The sequence below is a fragment of the Canis lupus genome, chromosome 13 (genome assembly GCF_048164855.1).
Source record: "Canis lupus baileyi chromosome 13, mCanLup2.hap1, whole genome shotgun sequence".
In the NCBI taxonomy this organism is placed as follows: Eukaryota; Metazoa; Chordata; class Mammalia; order Carnivora; family Canidae; genus Canis; species Canis lupus.
The window spans coordinates 37,311,939-37,331,048 of NC_132850.1; the positions used below are offsets into that span (position 1 = coordinate 37,311,939).

At 33.3% G+C, this 19,110-nt stretch overlaps 1 protein-coding gene and 1 pseudogene across 3 annotated transcripts in view; one reads left to right on the forward strand and one right to left on the reverse strand.

Annotated features, from left to right (window-relative positions):
* CDK17 (cyclin dependent kinase 17) overlaps window positions 1-19,110 on the reverse strand; it is a 120,408-nt gene that overhangs the window by 26,328 nt on the left and 74,970 nt on the right. For all 3 annotated transcript variants that reach the window (XM_072773173.1, XM_072773172.1, XM_072773171.1), the window contains exons 4-9: window positions 15,407-15,540; window positions 12,077-12,202; window positions 2,683-2,739; window positions 1,464-1,578; window positions 511-605; window positions 214-276 (exon numbers count right to left, since the gene is read on the reverse strand). In XM_072773173.1, the coding sequence (XP_072629274.1) occupies window positions 214-276; window positions 511-605; window positions 1,464-1,578; window positions 2,683-2,739; window positions 12,077-12,202; window positions 15,407-15,540 (590 nt within the window). The remainder of the gene's footprint in view (window positions 1-213; window positions 277-510; window positions 606-1,463; window positions 1,579-2,682; window positions 2,740-12,076; window positions 12,203-15,406; window positions 15,541-19,110) is intronic.
* LOC140603274 (U2 spliceosomal RNA) lies at window positions 2,180-2,352 on the forward strand (annotated as a pseudogene).

A 19,110-nucleotide genomic window follows, 5' to 3' on the forward strand; every position in this document is an offset into this window, starting at 1 on the left:
CAGTTTACTTGTACATGAAAAACAGACCATTAGGACATTAAGAATAAGCCAGGGCAGGAGCTGAACAATAGGCCTAAAATTCTAAGCAGAAGTTTCTACACTCTACATATTTATATGTTTTGAAAACTCTAAAATTACTATTTCTATCTATTCCTGTTGCATTCTATGTTTGAAAAATATAAGGGCTATTTAAGAACACATACTAAAACATACCTTTACATTGTGCATGCTCATGATGTTTCCACAGTCATCCATGTACTGTTTTAGGTCTTTATCCTGAAAAAATACAGTACTTTACTAGGTGATACATACTTCTCAGAAGACATGGCTGATTTCTTAATAGTATCTAATTTTTAAAAGTGGTTTTTGCTGTTTGTTTTCTTAAGATACTGAATGCACAACACATAATTTAATTAAATACCAATAACTAAACAGCAATGCCCTGGAGCCTTAATTTCCTACGTTTTATTATAGCAAAAGTAAATAACTCAATTTTTGTTAAATGCTTACCAGATACTCAAACACCAGAGTCAAAGACTTATCTGTATGAACAATGTCATGTAAGGTTACTATATTTGCATGTTTTAAATCCTTTAATAGTGAAACTGCAAAAAAGAAAAGAAAGTCAATTATTCAGTCTGTGGTAGCCAGACTATAAAAAACCTGAAGTTTAATCATGACCTGAGTTTAAGATTCTCTTAAGTGTAGGGCAGCCCCAGTGGCGCAGCGGTTTGGCACCGCCTGTAGCCCAGGGTGTGATCCTGGAGACCTGGGATCGAGTCCCACATCAGGCTCCTTGCATGGTGCCTGCTTCTCCCTCTGCCTGTGTCTCTGCCTCTCTCTCTCTAGCTGTGTCTCTATGAATAAATAAAATCTTAAAAAAAAAAAAAAAAAAAGATTCTCTTAAGTGTAAAACAAAAATGCACCAACAGGATCTGCAGCATAGATTTTAATCTAATAATTTTTCTTTTATAGATTTGGGTTTGTTTTTCATACTTAAAATTGTCCCCAATGTTTACAGTAACTTTCTCCACAACATCTTCTGTTTTTATCTCAAGTATTAACTTATCTTTTTCCTCCAAATTGCTTATGACTTGCTTCAAGTCATTTTCTGGATAATCTAACTTTAAAAAAAAAATGGTATCATGTTATTCTGTACGTATCAATTTATAGTTTACTTTTCCCCATAGATAGTATATAACATTTCCCAAAGTCAAATATTTATCAATGACAGTAATTTTTAATGACTTCATAGTATTTCACTGTAACCTATACAATAATATAATTAATTCTGTTAAATATTTTGACTTTAAATATTAGCTTTAAGGTCTAAATATATCTCCCAGTCATCTTTATCTGAGCTCTTTTACTTATTAAAATATAAACTCTTATTATGCAGCTTTGGTTTTAAAACATTCTATATAAACTCTGTATACATTTTGCTCACGAAGATCAAATTTTACCTTCTCTTATAGCTGTGCAGGGTGCACCTTCCTCATGTTCCAACCGGATCTCTTTCAATGCCACCAAATTCTCTGTCAATTTACTTCTTCCTTTATATACTGTTGCATATGTACCCTATAAAATATATTTTTGAAAGACACATCAAAATATCCTAAGAGTCTATCTACAGCATCTATATAATAAAGAGACCTAAATTCCTAATTTGTAAGCATATGTTAAAAGTCCATTTTGCAAGCAAAACTCTACAATGATTAGTCTTGGTTTTCTTATAGCTAAGAGGACTTTCAGTACCATATGCAGAGCCTCCATATTCTTATAACCCTACAGAGTGCCTCAAAGTATGAAAACTCAGGGAGAATATTTAATCTACTTTTTGTACTCTGAATCAGATTAACTGGATCAGTAGCTTCAGAATCAAAGGTGCTTTGCCTGCAGTGATATGGGAACTCTGAGGCCACTAACTGACCATATTAACTGAAAACTGAAAATATAACTGACATTGTTAAATATGAAAAATTTTTATCAGTTCTCAGACTTTTCAGAATTTATGTACATTTACTCTTCTTTAAACAACAAATATATTCTACAGGAGATTTCTTCTATCACTGCTAAGATAGCCCTCAAATTCTCTTAAGGCTTTCCTAATAGCTAATTCCATTGTTTTCTGGCTGGCCCTTTTTCACCCTGGGCAGAAGACCACCTTAAAATTAGTCACATCACTTCTTGGCCTTTTGGCTAAGATCAAGTGCAAAATTAGTTCAGTAGCAGGCTCAAGAAAACCAAGGTCTTTTTAGCCAAAAATTTCCTAAGCCTTCAATGAGATATGTTTTCATCTTTAGAGACAAATTTTTATTTTTTGCAGGTTTGAACTCATGCAATTTCCCACATGACAGCACAGACAACAGACTACCAAGGAGGCTAACAGAGAGATGCCTATTTTGTTACCAAGAAAGCATAACATTTTATGCTTCAAATAAAAGATTATAAGCTAAAAAAAAAAAAAAAAAAAACATTTCCTTTTAAATTGATAGCATATTTTCAAGACTTCAAAGTTTTTTTCCTTCTAACATTCTGTTACCTTTTCAGTATAAGATACAGTCTTTTAGACAATGGTGCTTACGTTTTTTTTTTTCTAGGTTGGTAAAAACTGTGAATTGTGGAGTTTAGATAACAAGAAAAAGAAGGTGTGTTATATTTTTGAAAAAAGTATTTGCTTACCTCTCCAAGCTTTTCCAACTTGATATAAGTTTCCATTTTTCCAAACCCAATTTCTGACTGAAAGCAAACAATTATAAGTTTAGTGTTCTTAAAATTTCAATCCATCTCTTCTTCAATTTCTCTTTTTAAACATTATTCCTTTTCTTAAAGGAGTACACTTTATTTTATTATTTCTTTTAAGGTAAGCTCCACACTCAACATAGGGCTTGAATTTATGACTCTGACATCAAGAGTTGCATCCCCTACCAACTGAGCCAACCAGGTACCCCTCTTCCTCAATTTCTGAAACGTTCTCACTCTGAAGAGTGTCTTGAAATAGATAAATCTGATTATAATTAAATTGTTGAACATCTGTCAAGTTTTAAAATACACCCAATGTTAGAACATTCAAAGGTTCAAAAATATCAAAGTTCACAATTAAAACTGCCAAACCATCTTTTTATATAGATTGGTTAACATTCTGCTATGAAAAAAATTTTTTACTTTAAGTCCCTGAGATTTTTAAGACACCACAGTCATTTTAAGATACTAAAGAATTTTACAAAAGACAATTACATGATTTTCTTTTTAGCAAAACTGCAAAATAAGTAATTTTCCTACATACTTTCCTTTACCAATCTTTGACTTCCCTTGGAAGGCCTGCAAACAACAAAATATTATTTGTTTCAGGTTTTCTAACCAAAATGTAATGAAAAAGACCATTGCAAGTCATACTCCATTATGGCTCAGGAAACTAACACAGAAGCAGTAAATCTAAATCTGACAACCCAAGACAACCCCCCAAAAAGTCTTTGTTTATTTATTTTTTAAAGATTTTATTTACTTATTCACGATAGACACACACACACACACACACACACACACACACACACACACACACAGGTAGAAGCAGGCTCCATGCAGGGAGTCGGACGTGGGACTCGATCCTGGGACTCCAGGATCATGCCCTGGGCAGAAGGCAGGCACTTAAACCGCTGAGCCACCCAGGCCGGCCCTAAAAAGTCTTTAAAAGTGAGTTCTCAAAACCACTGCTTTTAAACCTTGAGCTTATGTGCCTCATTTTGTATGGAGTCAATAAATGAGGTAGATGGAATACATTCAAATATATAACAGAAACAATATTTAAAAACTAAAACCAAAAAACCTCAACACTAAAGATTTAAGAAAAAAGAAAAAAATATAAAGATGAAAACTTAGGGATTGAGAGAGCAGTGACAAAAAAAAAAAAGGTTAACAAATAGAGGCGAGTAAGAATTTTCTTAAAATTGCCTTCTTGTACTTTTTCATACTCCTTCGTACATAGTGAAAAAGGCAATATTTAAAGAGATTCGATTCTCATTGAGAGCTGTGCTCATGCCCTTAAATGAATAGCCAATGAAAGGAAACAATGTTCTTTTATACATGATCTCAGCTCTCAAAGTTGTATAAATAATAATGGATCCTTAAATACTATGTTTTAGTCCAATTCTGAAGGCTCAAATATGCAATTTTTCCAGAGGTGTTGAATAAAATAAAAATAATACTCGACAATTTGACTTAAAGTCACTTGCCAAATTTGAAAGGCCAAAAACGGCACAAATCCCTCAAATAGAATGGTATCTTTTTCTCAAATTAAATTTTATTGTTTTTAGTATAGTTGACATATTGTTTTTATCCTTTTGTTACAATGACTTACATCATGTTAAAAGCCATGAGGAAAACTGTATAGTACTTAATTCAATTTTGCTAAACTAATAAAAGCTTTAATCATAGGTGGATGACTATGATCAAATAACAGATGACTCTCAAATTTCTTTTTGCACTCTTTAAGACTTTTCGCACTATGTGGTACTTTCAAACAATTTTACTTAAAAAATGAGATTCTGGAACCATCACACACCATCTACCCATGTGCTCTGTCTTATATGTGACTCAGAGGTACTAAATCCTTGCTTTCTATTATCAGTAACTATGCAGAATAATAAAGTAGTATTCACAATAGATAACACTTTCCAAGTACAAATGGAATTTGTTTTTTTAAAGATTTTATTTATTTATTCATGAAAGACACACAGAGAGAGAGGCAGAGACACAGGCAGAGGGAGAAGCAGGCTCCATGCAGGAGCCCGACGTGAGACTCAATCCCGGGTCTCCAAGACCAGGCCCTGGGCTGACGGCAGCGCTAAACCGCTGAGCCACCCAGGCTGCCCCAAGTCTTTTAACTTTAATAGGGAAAATGTGGCAAATACCCTGATCCTAAATAATCTTTTAGTGTATGTATGTTTTGTTTACAGCTTATTTAGACAGGATCTTAAATAACTACTTTGAAAAAACACTAATTGCCAGGGTCACATCAACTATGGTAGAATGTGTTACTTTTCTTATACCTATCTCTAGAATTCATTAAACTCACAAATATGGAACTACTGCACTTTTGCCATGAATTTTAAGTCTAGTGTCATATCTTAAATGAAGGGGAAAATAATATATTGATAATAAATGGAAACTAATACAAACAAAACAATGAAGTCCCTGAAAAAAATATTATCTATAATAATGAGAACCACAAAGAAAAATATGACCGTGAGCTAGAAACTTTTTCTTTTCAGGAGTTGGGAAATTTTCTTATTCATTTTTTTATCTTAAGTAAATAAATATTGGTACTCCCTTAAAACCCCAAATATATTTTGGCCAATGGTTCAGTGGCTATGATAAAAATGCTGATATTTGCTTTAAAGAGTATGTAAGTAGACCAAAAATTCAAGATTGTAAAGATAAAAATGTTACAGAGATTACTGTAACATATGAAGTATATAAGGGATGATCAAATATTAACATAACAAACTCATTCTTCAGAGAATGACATTTAGTGAGATCATTAAAATATGCTGAAAGTTTGTTTTTTAAAACAAAGGCAATGTTGTACTATTAAGTTGAATTTAAATTTGAATAATCAATCTATATGATAAAGAGCATTATTGAATTTCATCAGGCAGGCAGGCAGAGAATTCAGAAAAAAGGCATAGTTATACTAGTGAATTATTTGCCAGAATAAACTGTAACCACCTCATTTAATAATTTCCAGCCTTAAGGCTTTAATAATTATATCTAAATATTACTTACTGAATCTTTAAATGGAATTTTTAGAAAAATTTGCTTGCATTTTTATCTGCTGAACATGACAAGATTAACAATAGATATAATGACTAGCTTGTTGACATGTTCTCCTACAGAAATTATTCAGAGGACAGAGGACAAAGCTCATTTATTCATTTACCAAGTACAATTTTAGGTACTGGGGATATAGTGAAGACAGAAAGGATTCCCGCTTTCATGCGTTCACAATCTAGACTAAGTTCCACCATTAGATTATTTTACAATATTTTAAAAGTTTTGTAAAAGCAGAAATAGCTAAAGGAATTGAACACTAAGCTTTATATTTTATTTTTTAAGGATTTATTTATTTCAGAGAAAGCGTGCAAGCAAGAAGGGGGGAGGGGAGGGAGAGGAAGAGGGAGGGAGAGGACCTCAGGCACACTCCCTGCTGAGCTCAGAACCCAACTTGGAGCTCAATCTCACAATCCCAAGATCATGACTTGAGACAAAATCAAGAGTCAGATGCTTATGCAACTGAGGCACCCAAATACACCAACTTTATATTTTAATAAAATATAAAAACTTCCTTAATTCTACTTTCCAAACAAATGAAGATAATTTTTTCTGTTATTTCATTGCTCCAAGAGAATACCTGGCTTTTTTTGGCAGCCCCAATCAAATTCCTATTCAGATGACTCTTAAAGCCTAACCACATGAAAATTTTTTTAAATCCAAAATAAATTATAATTTTTAATAGCCTTCCTGTAATTCACCGTACCCTGTAAGTGGTATTGAACATTATGGGAGGTTTCTGGATTACTCTGGCTCTACCAACATAATCACTGTATCATAATCCTAAAGATTTTTTTTCAAGTTTTTATTTAAATTCTAGTTAACATATAGTGTAATATTGGCTTCAGGAGAATTTAGCGATTCATCACTTACATATAATTTATCTACAAGTGCTCATCACAAGTCCCTCCTTCGTATTAACATGCTAGCAATGCAGTCTGAGGTTAAAAACCAATGTTCTATACATGCCATCCTAAAAGTCAAAGCATACATAATAAACACAGGGAACGAAGGGAGATTTTTTTTCGAATACCCATTTCCCATTATGGAGTTAGCATGACTAACAGAAATGTCCTGGGCAGGGGCACCTGGGTGGCTCAGTGGTTGAGCGTCTGCCTTTGGCTTGGGTCATAATCCTGGGGTCCTGGGATCGAGTCCTGCTTCAGACTCCCTGCAGAGAGCCCACTTCTCCCTCTGCCTATGTCTCTACCTCTCTCTCTCTCTGTGCCTCTCATGAATAAATAAAATCTTAAAAAAAAAAAAAAAGAAGAAAAGAAAAAGAAAAAGAAAAGGAAAAAGAAAAAGAAAAGAAAAGAAAGAATTGTCTGGGACAGAAAACAGATTGAGAACTTTTATTCCACTTGGTAATTTTGTCTTCCAAAAACTGCTGTTATCAGTATGATACTATCTTAATTCTGTACATAATATGACAAAAGTAAACTAAATTGTGAGTGGATTTTAAGCCTCACTTCCATACTCCGTAATATATTTACTATCTCTAAGGGACATCAGGACTTGATACACTACTTTCTCACCTACTCTTAGGAATATGAAAGGAGGGGTGTCTGGGTGGTTGAGTGTCTGCCTTTGGCTCAGGGTGTGATCCCGGGGTCCTGGGATTGAGTTCCACATCGGGGTCCCCATGGGGAGTCTGCTTCTCCCTCTGCCTATGTCTCTGCCTCTGTGTGTCTCTCATGAATACATAAATAAAATCTTTAAAAAAAAAAAAGAAAAAGAAGAAAGGAGTACATATAATACTGCTCAAGCCATGACTGAATAATCCAACTTGCTGTTAGGAACAAGTAGATTCTGTAAGTGTGTAAAACCTATTAATTACAATATAATGAGGCAAATTTTCATATATAGACTTTCAGTCTACTAGAGCTGCACTTAACAGGCTCACGGAACTTCCAGTGAGCATGCTATCATTCTAAGTGAATCAATGCTCTAACGAATCTTGACTATTGGTATGTGGGCTTTCCACTAATCTAATGTTTCAATGTTAAGAGTTAGAACATTTCATTTCTAATCAACCATTAGTAATATTATATAGCACTTCATCAATTCAATAACCAGTATCTTTAATATGAGATATAATAACTAAATGTAATGTGGTGTCCTAAATGGGATCCTGGGACAAAAAAAGGACGCTAGGGAAATGAATAGTGTGGAGTAGTAATAATGTACAAGATGCTGATTTCCTTAGTTATAATACACTAAAGTAATGAAAAATGTTAATAGTGGTAACTGGATATGTGTATGGGAACTCAATATTATCTTTTAAATTAGAAAAATTTGGGATCCCTGGGTGGCTCAGCGGTTTGGTGCCTGCCTTTGGGGCAGGGCGTGATCCTGGAAACCCCCCCGGATCAAGTCCCACATCGGGCTCTCTGCATGGAGCCTGCTTCTCCCTCTGCCTGTGTCTCTGCCTCTCTCTCTCTCTCATGAATAAATAAATAAAATCTTTAAAAAAAAAAAAAAAAAAGAAAGAAAAATTTAAAGAAATTTATAGAAAATAAGTCTAAAACTATTCTAAAGTAAAAAGTTTATTAAATAAAAATAGGAAGAATTTAGTCAAGAAAGAGACTAAACATATATGAATGGACCAGGATGACAAAAATATTCTCAAGCATTCTGAGATGGGATAGAAGAAAGACAATTTCTCAATATTAAAAGAAGGAAAGATCAGAATGAGTACGGGCATAGATAAATTTGCATGCTTGTTATTAAAAAATACAAGGAGGTTTCTAGTTAATGGCTTCTCTCTTCTTTATCACACAGAGAGATCATCTGCGCAGAGTGAGAGGGGAAGAATTAAACAGAGAAAGACAATACAGGATAGCCAAGAAAAACAGGTTTCATTTGAGGTCAATAATGATCATCATAAATTTATAGAAGAACCAATAAATCCTATTGTAAGTCTCTTTCACCAGAAATGAATTGTGATTGGTTTCTTAATTCCTATGCAAAGGATTTATGTTATTACTATATTGTTATATATTACTAATGAATAAGCAAAAACCAAGTTTTATAGTTTTAGAAAGACAAGGTTAAAATTTTATATTTTATATTGAAAACATTTTATTTTTTTTAGATAAAGAGTTTATTATCTAGAGATGCCTGGGTGGCTCAGTGGCTTAAGCATCCGACTTCATTTTGGTTCAGGTCATGATCTCTGTGTAGCACTGAGTCTGCCTGAGATTCTTTCGCCTTCCCTCTGCCCTACCTCCCGCTTGTATGAGCGTGTGCACTCTCACTCTAAAATAAATAAACCTCAAAAAAAAAAAGTATATTATCCACGGAAACATGAGCTCTAACACAGGTGAAGGATATATTTCTTTTCCCATCCCCTTTCTATCCATTCTCTAGCCCTTCCCCCTTCATACCTAAACCTAAGGTAGTGAAGAATAATTTTCTAATATACTTCACAAGAGACCATGGTTTAGTTTAGCAAGGCAGATGAATAATGAAAAGAGTGCATTAGTAGAAACCAAAACATAGCTGGTATAATTAATCTGAAATCTATAAACCACTTTAGATCAAAAACCAAGGAAGTTGGGTAGGAATACTCAACCACAATAAAAACTCCATCACTTAATATTCATTAGAGGGCACTGTTTTCCTTAATTTAGTGCAGACTGAAAAAGATAGCTCATAAGGGACAGTTTTAAGAATTATGTGAATATATCATATTGTTCATCTCAATCTGAACATTAAATAACCCCAAAATTTATCTTAAGCACTAATCTTTGATAAAAATCGATAGCCAAAGAACACTTAAAACGAGGTAATCAAATGGCAAAGCTATTTAAATAAAAATGTCTTAGGCAGTGATGCAAAACTATGAGGACCATAACCTTTAATACCAAAATCGAGTTGGCACTATATTTTTACTTTATTATACACTGATGAATGTTAAATAACAATGTGCTCATGTTACATACAGCATAAGGTAATTTTACTCTTTAGAATATGTAACCAAACAGAAGTTTTTGGTGGATAAAAACATTCCATGATATAAAATATAAAAATAACAACTGCTAGCAATTCAGGAATCCTCATCAATTGCTCTTCAGACACAAAGTTCAGGTGAGTATCAGAGGTCCTGCCTATTTTATCTTTACATGGTCCTGAAACAAAAATGTTTCATCAGCCCTTGTTTAAATCAAACTCTGAGGTCCATTACATGAGATAAATGAAGTTCAGACTCCTTGCCTGGCCAAAGCTTTTTATGGTCTGGATTGATCCTATTCTTTTAATCCCTATCCTTTAATATTATCCCACATTTACCCTTCATATCAGTTATAATTTCCCCAACATACTTACATTCATACTTATGGGTATTAATACATCAAGTTTCCTCTGCTTAGAATACCCTTCTATTTATTGTCAACCTGACAAGTTCCTACCCATCCTAGAGCCAGCTCAAGTACTATCTCCTTTGCAAGTCTGTGATACGCAAAGCCGTTCTACTTACTATCTCTTCTGTTGTCCCACAGCGCTTTTTTTTTTTTTAAGATTTTATTTATTTAATTCATGAGAGACACGGGGGTGGGGGGTGGGGACAGAGACACAGGCAGAAGAAAAAAGCAAGCTCCATGCAGGGAGCCCGATGTGGGACCCAATCCCAAGACTCTAGGATCATGCTCTGGGCCAAAGGCAGGCGCTAAATCACTAAGCCACCCAGGCATCCCCTCCCACAGCACTTTGTGTGCACCTCTACTATAGGGCTAGAGGCATCCATAAGAGATCCTTAAATACACAACCACCTGAACTTATGTCAAAGGTGACACTGCAACAGGGAAAGCTGACCTTTTAATCAGCAATGTTTATTGCAACTGCAAGGGTCAGTTGCTAAATGCTAGAAGATATCTACAAGACATATAATTCACAGTTTCTTTATTCACAATATATAAAGAATTTTCATAAATCAATAAGAAAAAGGCAGAAAACCCTAAAGAAAACAGACTGCAGCTGTTAAATCACAAAAGAAGGTATATCTAAATGACCATTAAACATTAAAAAGGTGTTCAGCTTAGTCCTCAGAAAAATGCAAAGTAAAACCACACTACACACTCACCAAAAAAGCTTAAATTTTTCTTTTTTTTTTTTTTAAAAAAAAAAGACAATATCAAAAGTTGGCTAAGGAGAATAAACAATTATCAAATATTTATGTGAGTGTAAATTGGTATGATAACTTTGGAAACTCTTTTAACAATGTTTAGGAAAACTGAACATATACGCACAATTAGACCCAACAGTTTCACTCCTAGGTATGCACCCAACAAAAATGCTTACACACATTAACCAAAATACATGTACAAGAATGATGACAGAACCACTATTTGGTACTAACTAAAAACTAAAAACAACCCAAACATTTAAATGTCCATCAAAAGGAGACTGGATGAAGTATAGTATACAATGGAATACCATGCAACAATAAGAACAAATGAACTATAAGTATATGGAATAAACCAGATGAAACAAGAGCATAATATTCAGCAAAAGAGGCCAGCCAAAAACAGAATATATACTCTATTCTTCCATGCATATTGTATAATAGAAACTTAGATATACATATTTATGTATTTGTATAAAATGTATTTTAGTAATTTATATAGTCATAATTAAAGTTCAAAAGTTTTGATATGAATAATCAGAAATCACAAAAGCATTTTAAAAATAAGAATGTTAATGTAAATGAAAATTTTAGAAAGTCTTTTGAGATAGTAAGACAATTATAAGGATAATATAACCAAAACAATAGGAAACATATGTAACCTAATCTTTGGCATTAGAAAGCAGGAATGTGGCTACAGTTGAGGAAGTGTGAGCAGAAACTGAACAGAGAGGTGGCAGGAGGGAGTTATGGGATTTGAGGAATTTTCTTTTATTGATCTGGAGACTAGTTACACAGGTATGTTAACTTTGGAAAAATACATTGAGCTATATACAATTATGGTTTACGTTCTTTTCTGTATTATATATATTTATATATCTAATATATATACTATACTTCTAAGTTATATCAATAAAATTTCTTCAGAAAATAAGACAGAATATAGCTTAAATTGTATTGCAATATGCATCTTTAAATTCAAAAGAATTGGAAAACAATAAAATCCAAAAAGCAACGCAATAAAATTTAGTTATTCAGAAAGTAAATATAAAAATTAATCTAAAATGTTTACATACAGATAATCAAACAGATTTAATGGCATAGATACAGAGATTGAAAACTTACTAAAGAAGCTCTACGAGACCTTCGGCTCATTGGTTGATCAAACGGTGGACTGTTTATCTGCAATTTTTCAAGATATCCATCAGGTATTCTGATATCTGCAGGCAGTGATAATCGCTTATTTAAGTCCTTTAAAAAGATAAAAAGGAAAAAAAGGTATTTATAGATAACTACAAATAGAAGAGACAAAGGCATTTCACTTTTGAGTTCATGGGCTCTACTATATTATTTATTAATGGTAAGTGACAAGTTTTATTAAAGTTTCAAAGTTACCCTGTTGATTATATATAATATCTGAATGCAAATACATTTACTGTAAGCAAAAGTATATAACATAATTCTACAGAAATGGTACTCTGCAACCCAGTTATTTCTGAGTTCTTTCATTGGTAAATTCCACATGGAATTTACTTAGACATTATACCATATAGGAAGAGGCAAAGACTACCACAAAATGTGACCAGTTTAAATACCTAACCAAACAGGTATTGTAAGGTTTTATACGCAACACAGTGAGACAACTGAAATCTTTTATTATTGCTATATCAATGGAAAGAAATAAAAAGCAACAAAAGTCTCAAACAATCTAACTTTACACATAAAGCAGCTAGAAAAAGAACAATGCCCAAACCTAGAAGGAAGGAAATAATAAAGATTAGAATAGAAATAAATGAAATAGAGACTTAAAAAAAGAGAACAGATCAAAGTAAGAGCTAGTTTGTTGAAAAGATCAACTGGGTGGCTCAGCTGGCTAAGCACTGATTCTTGATTTTGACTAAGGTCATGATCTCAGGGTGGTGAGATAGAGCCTGGTGTAGGGCCCTGTGTTCAGCAGGGAGTCTGCTCGAGATTCTCTTCCTCTCTGTCTGCCCCTCCCCTCCACATGCACCAGTGTGCATGCTCTCTCTCAAATAAATACATTTTTTAAAAAGAAAAGATCAACAAAACTGATAAACCATTAGCCAGACTCATCGAAAAAAAAGGAGAGGGCTCAAAATCAAAGGAAAGATGAGAAATAACCACCGACACTACCGAAAAGCAAAGGATTTTAAGAGAATTTAATGACAAATTATAAGCCAACAAACTGGACAACCCAGAAGAAGTGGATAAATTCCTAGAAACATATAACAACTTCCCAAAAGTGAATGAGGAAGAAAATCTGAAAACAAGAATTACCAGCAATGAAACTGAATCAGTCAGTTATCAAAAAGTTTCCAACACACAAAAGCTCTGGACCAGACTGGTCTCACAGATGAATCTCATCAAAAATTTAAACAAGAGTTAATATCTATTCTTCTCAAACTACTCCAAAAAAATAGAAGAGGAAAGAAACCTTCTAAATTCATTCTATGAGGCTGGCATTATCCTGATACCAAAACCAGATAAAAACACCACAAAAAAAGTAACTATAAGCCAGTATCTCTGAACATATATGCAAAAATCCCACAAAAAAATTAGCAAATCAGCTCCAAACAATACATTAAAAAAATTAGGAGTGCCTGGCCATGCTGGGCATAGAGCTAACTTAAATATATATATTTAATATAATATATATATTTAACATATCATATATATCATTTGCCACAATTAAGTGGGATTTATTCCAAGGATACAAGGGTGGCTCTTAAAAAAAAAAAAAAAAAGGATGGGGTATTTCTGTTCCATTTAATTATAAATGTGAACTGGGAGAAATTCAAAAGGGAATCTTGCCTATATTGTCACACCAAGAAACATAAATCCTATAAAAAATAAATCCCTACTATCCATAATAGTATAAAACAAAATTGAGATGTATAGGAATTATGTAAAAATTTACTGAGAGATATATGACTCAAGTATAGAAATATATACCATACTCCCAAATGCTAAGACTAAATAATAAAAATATAATGGTTCTCCCATATTAGTTTTATATTTTACATAATCCCAAATAAATCAAATAACATTATTATAAGAACAAAATATTTAAAACTTATCTAGAAGTATATACAGAATCCAAAAACATTCGAGATAAGAATATATATGTATGCAAGATGCAGAAGATGTTAAGAAAGAAGTCTTTTCAGCTACTATACAAAAGAAAGAATATCATCAATGGACTATCACCTTTGGGGCAAAAAATAAATATAGCTCAGTGAAGACTAAGTTAAAAAAAAAAAAAGCCTTATAAAAATCCCAATAGTAAAGTCCTAATAGTAAAAAAAATCCTAATAAACATCCTAATAAAAATCCTAGTAGTAAAAAACTTTTTAAACATGATAAAATTATACATATGAAGAAAAATAAATATATTTTATTATTGTAATATAATTATAGTGATATGGATAGCAAGTTGATCTCAGAGTTGAAAATATTAATTTGTCATTTAGAAAACTGATACTGTTTTTTTAACTGATTTAGCAGCAATCTTTAATCAATGAAAATGCAATCAGCCAATGGGACAGATACCTAAGCACTGTAATCTCAACTCAAAAGTACCAAAAACAAAACAAAAAAACCCAATATTCTTTTTAAAATTATTTATTTTTAAATAACAATATTCTTCAAAACACTTTCAATTGTTTTGGAGAAAACTTTTATAATCTATAGTATATACTGAAATAATAACATTCATAATCAACTTCGGTCTCAAGGTTATACCTGAGCTATTCTTTTACATGAAAACATAACTTATATGTTCTACAGAAACTGGTATGTATAATAAGCCATCAAGGCAATGATATCCATTATTTATAATATAAAGCAAAAAAAAAAGTAGTGCTTATTTTATGTACAGGGTTTGAAATCTGAAATAAGAGATGCCTGCATGGCTCAGTGGTTGAGCATCTTCAGCTCAGGGCATGATCCTGGAGACCCAGGATCGAGTCCCACCTCGGGCTCCCTGCATGGAGCCTGCTTCTCCCTCTGCCTATGTCTCTGCCTCTCTCTATCTCTCATGAATAAATAAATAAAATCTTTTTTAAAAATCTGAAATAAAATATAAAATAAATATTAAGTATCTGGATGAACCTCAAAAATAGAATTAAAATCATATTTTCTGAAAAGAAAAATGCTAAAGTACCATTCTGAATTTCCAGTATTTTTGAAAATTCACATTTCTCTTACAGAGATTCTATACGTGTTCTGCAGAATGTTAAATATAATTAATGTAGATTTCCCTTGGAATAGTAGATAACTAGAAAAAGGAAATATTGACAAGGCTATTTTTTTACTAATGCAGAGAAACAATTTTCTTACAATGTCATTTGCCTTCATGAAAATTTTCCAATGGGCATTTACTGTTTGATGTGTATATGTATTTATACAAACACATATATGCGGGTGTATTGTTACCTCCATTGAGATTCGTCTATGTATACGATTTCTAAGACAAACGCCTGTAGGTGACTGTACTTCATCAGATGATGTCCCAGAAGCTTGGTCACTCTCACCATCTGATCCCATTTTTAGATTTTCATGAACAATATCTGTATCACAAAAGGAAACATCATTTATCTTCAAAGATATATTTTATATACTACTATATCACACAATTTATTATTTCTACAAATAAGATATAGGTAGCCAACACACAAAAATCATCCTACATTCTCGGGATGCCTAGGTGGCTCAGTGGCTTAGTGTCTGCCTTCCGCTTGGGGCGTGATCCCAGAGTCCTGGGATTGAGTCCCACATTGGGCCCTCTTCTCCCTCTGCCTGTATCACTGCCTCAATCTTTGTGTCTCTCATGAATAAATAAATAAAATCTTAAAAAAGAAAAAAAATCATTCTACATTCTGCTGCTCTAGGTGCGTAGCTAATAGAGCAAAATAGAACTCAGATGTCTTGAAACAGTAGTGACAAACCTTTCACACTCTTGAGATTATGAAAAATATGAAAAAAATTAACAACCAAGTTATTATCAGGAGCTGAATAATAAAATTACAGACTGGAAAAAGGATTACTTAGTTCTCTCATTTTCTAGATCTGGGAACTGAGACTTTGAAAGGTTAAATGATTTTCAAAGGTTACACAGCTCAGAAGCAGAGCTAAAATAGAAACCTGATCTTTAGCCTTTTATTTAGTTTAGTATTTTTTCTGTAAAGTAATGTGCTACTGAGTCTATAGCCAAATGATCTACTTCTTTGAATATTCTTTAAAAAATTTTTTTAAAGCCACTAATGCAGCTTCCCCTCTCCACAGTGTTAAAAATAAAAGAACAATTCAAAAAGTATTCAGTGATTATTTAACTATAGAAACAGGCAAAAACATATTTAAATTATCAAAGTGGTGATTTTTGTTTTTGTTTTCTAATTAATGATAAAAGTTAAATGGGAGTAGTGAGGAGGAAGATTAATTCCATCTGGAAATACATTAAAAACAAACTTGTATACCTGCTTACATTTGTGTTTGTCAATCATCCTGTAATTCATCTAGCAAGAGTTGCCCAGCAGAAACAAATGCTAGATCTCAAACACATTTCTTACCACTGTTTTTCTTTATACAATTATTCATTCCCCAAGAAGTATCATATTGCTTCATGCTAGAATGTTTTAACACAACACACTTTCTCCTCCTTCTTTTATTCATAAGAGATGCCTTTCCCCAATTTACCAATTTGGTAAACTCATACTTATTTTTCAAAACTATGTTCATTTGTCATCAGTGAAATCTTTTCTACACTGAGACACAGATGACTATTGTGCCCACACTTACCACATCTACTGCACTGAAGTGCATTTTTTGGTTTCATATGATTTTATAGCAAGTTATGAGATCCCTTGGGGCAGGATTTAGCTCATTCATTTTATATTCCCCAAACTTAAAGTGTCTGGCATTTAGAAGGTGCTCAAAAAATAATCCAATAAATTGACTATTAACTAAAAATCAAAGAATGTTCTAGATAACTGCACCTTTTCTTTCAAATGAAATGTTATATGAAACACCAATATGTAAAACAAAGTAGTATTTTATAGTCACAAGTTTGTATTTTTAATGAATATTTGCTTATGAAAATGGGAACTGTTTAACAAAGAAATGAACCAAAGGATCTTATCCAAATCAGTCTTAGAATTCCCTAAATTTTTTTTTGTCTTGATAACACATTATTTTCTTTTTAGAAAGAGAAAATACATGTGTAGGAGCGGGGAACAGGGAGGCAGAGGGGGAAATAATCTTAGGCAGACTCCACACCCAGCTCGGAGCCCAACAGGCAGGGGGTTGGGGGAGGGCTTGACCTCATGACCCTGAGTTCGTGACCTGAGCCAAAATCAAGAGTCAGATGTTTAACCAACTGAGCCACCCACATGTCCCTTGAAAACACATTATTGAGAAAATCCCTACTCACAATGATAAGCAATTGCAAATATGATGGTTTTTAATAGATTGATATGTAATTTAAGAATATACTTCATAAATAAAAAAAAAAAAAAGGGATCCCTGGGTGGCGCAGCGGTTTAGCGCGTGCCTTTGGCCCAGGGCGCGATCCTGAAGACCCGGGATCAAATCCCACGTCGGGCTCCCGGTGCATGGAGCCTGCTTCTCCCTCTGCCTGTCTCTGCGTCTCTCTCTCTCTGTGTGTGTGACTATCATAAATAAAAAATAAAAAAAATAAAATAAAATAAAAGAATATACTTCAATTACATAAAGATTTCTGGAGAAATTTTATATTAAAATCTAAACAAAAAATTAACTTGGAAATAAAATTCAATGTGTTGATAACTAAATCCTAATCTGCTGGTAACATATCTGAGGCCAAGGATTCTTTTCTGTCACACTTTTAAAATCTTAAAGATGGGGCAGCCCACGTGGCTCAGCGGTTTAGTGCTGCCCTCAGCCCAGGGCCTGATCCTGGAGTCCCGAGATTGAGTCCCACGTCAAGCTCCCTGCATGGAGCCTACTTCTCCCTCTGCCTCTCTCTCTCTCTCTGTCTCTCTCTCTGTCTCTCATGAATAAATAAATAAAATCTTAAAAAAATATATTAAAGATAATTTAACCAGGTCTTCTTTTTTCTGGCAAAATCTGAAAACTTTCTTCCTCAAGGAAATGTTGAATAAAATGTAATAATACTTTAAAATATATAGCTGAGTTTGCAAGAATATGTGCATAGTACTCAGGAAGCAGAGACAAAGAGAGAACTGAGGGCCAAAAGCTGTTATGCATAAATTGAGTCTGTCACTCTCTCAGGGAGGAGCTGTTGATCTTGGTAAGAAGGTGTTGGAGTTTAGCTGCCACACTGGGATTAAAGAAGTGTCAGGTGTCTGAGGTGCAAGTGAGAGCATCCTAAAGAAAAGACAAGACTCTCAAAGTCCTATAAAGGGCATAATTAAATCTGTTCTACTGCACAAGGACTACAAAGGAGCACATTCATCTCAGACTATATATAAATAAATACTTGAGTACCATCTGATTCAACCAAGAAATTGTTCATGTCATTAACAAACAAGTGTAATTCCAACATGAGTATCAGTATTTTTATTTCCACTAATAAGATAAAAGTTAAACAAGGAAGGCTTATGTCAAAACTTCACTCATTTGTCAATGGTGTGAACAACCTCTTTGCTCAAGGTAATAGTTTTTGTATACTAGAAGAATATTTACCTCTCAAATGGCTCAATTTTGTGCCATTCACAAGTGTAAAAGCCACAAATATAACACACTGTTAAATTGAATATGCATTACTAACATTTTCAATATTATTTTCTTAAATTCAGACCAAATATCAGCAAAGGTGACCTGTTTTTGTATGGCTCCTAAGGTAAAAATATTTTCTGCATCTTTAAAGAGTTATTTTTAAAAAGCAGAAAAATATGCAACAGAAAGCATATGTGGCCTATAAAACCTGAAAAATTTACAATCTGGCCCTTTGCATAAAAGTTTGCCAATCCCCACTAGACAACAAAACAATAAACCAAGTCCTGATCTGAATGTTTTCCAATTTCGGTGGGGTAAATACTCCCTTCATGGTCAACTTCAAGCTATAACATGACCAACACCAAGCATACAGTTGGGAAGAAATGTACATACCACTACATAAAATTTTGGCTATAAAACAGAAA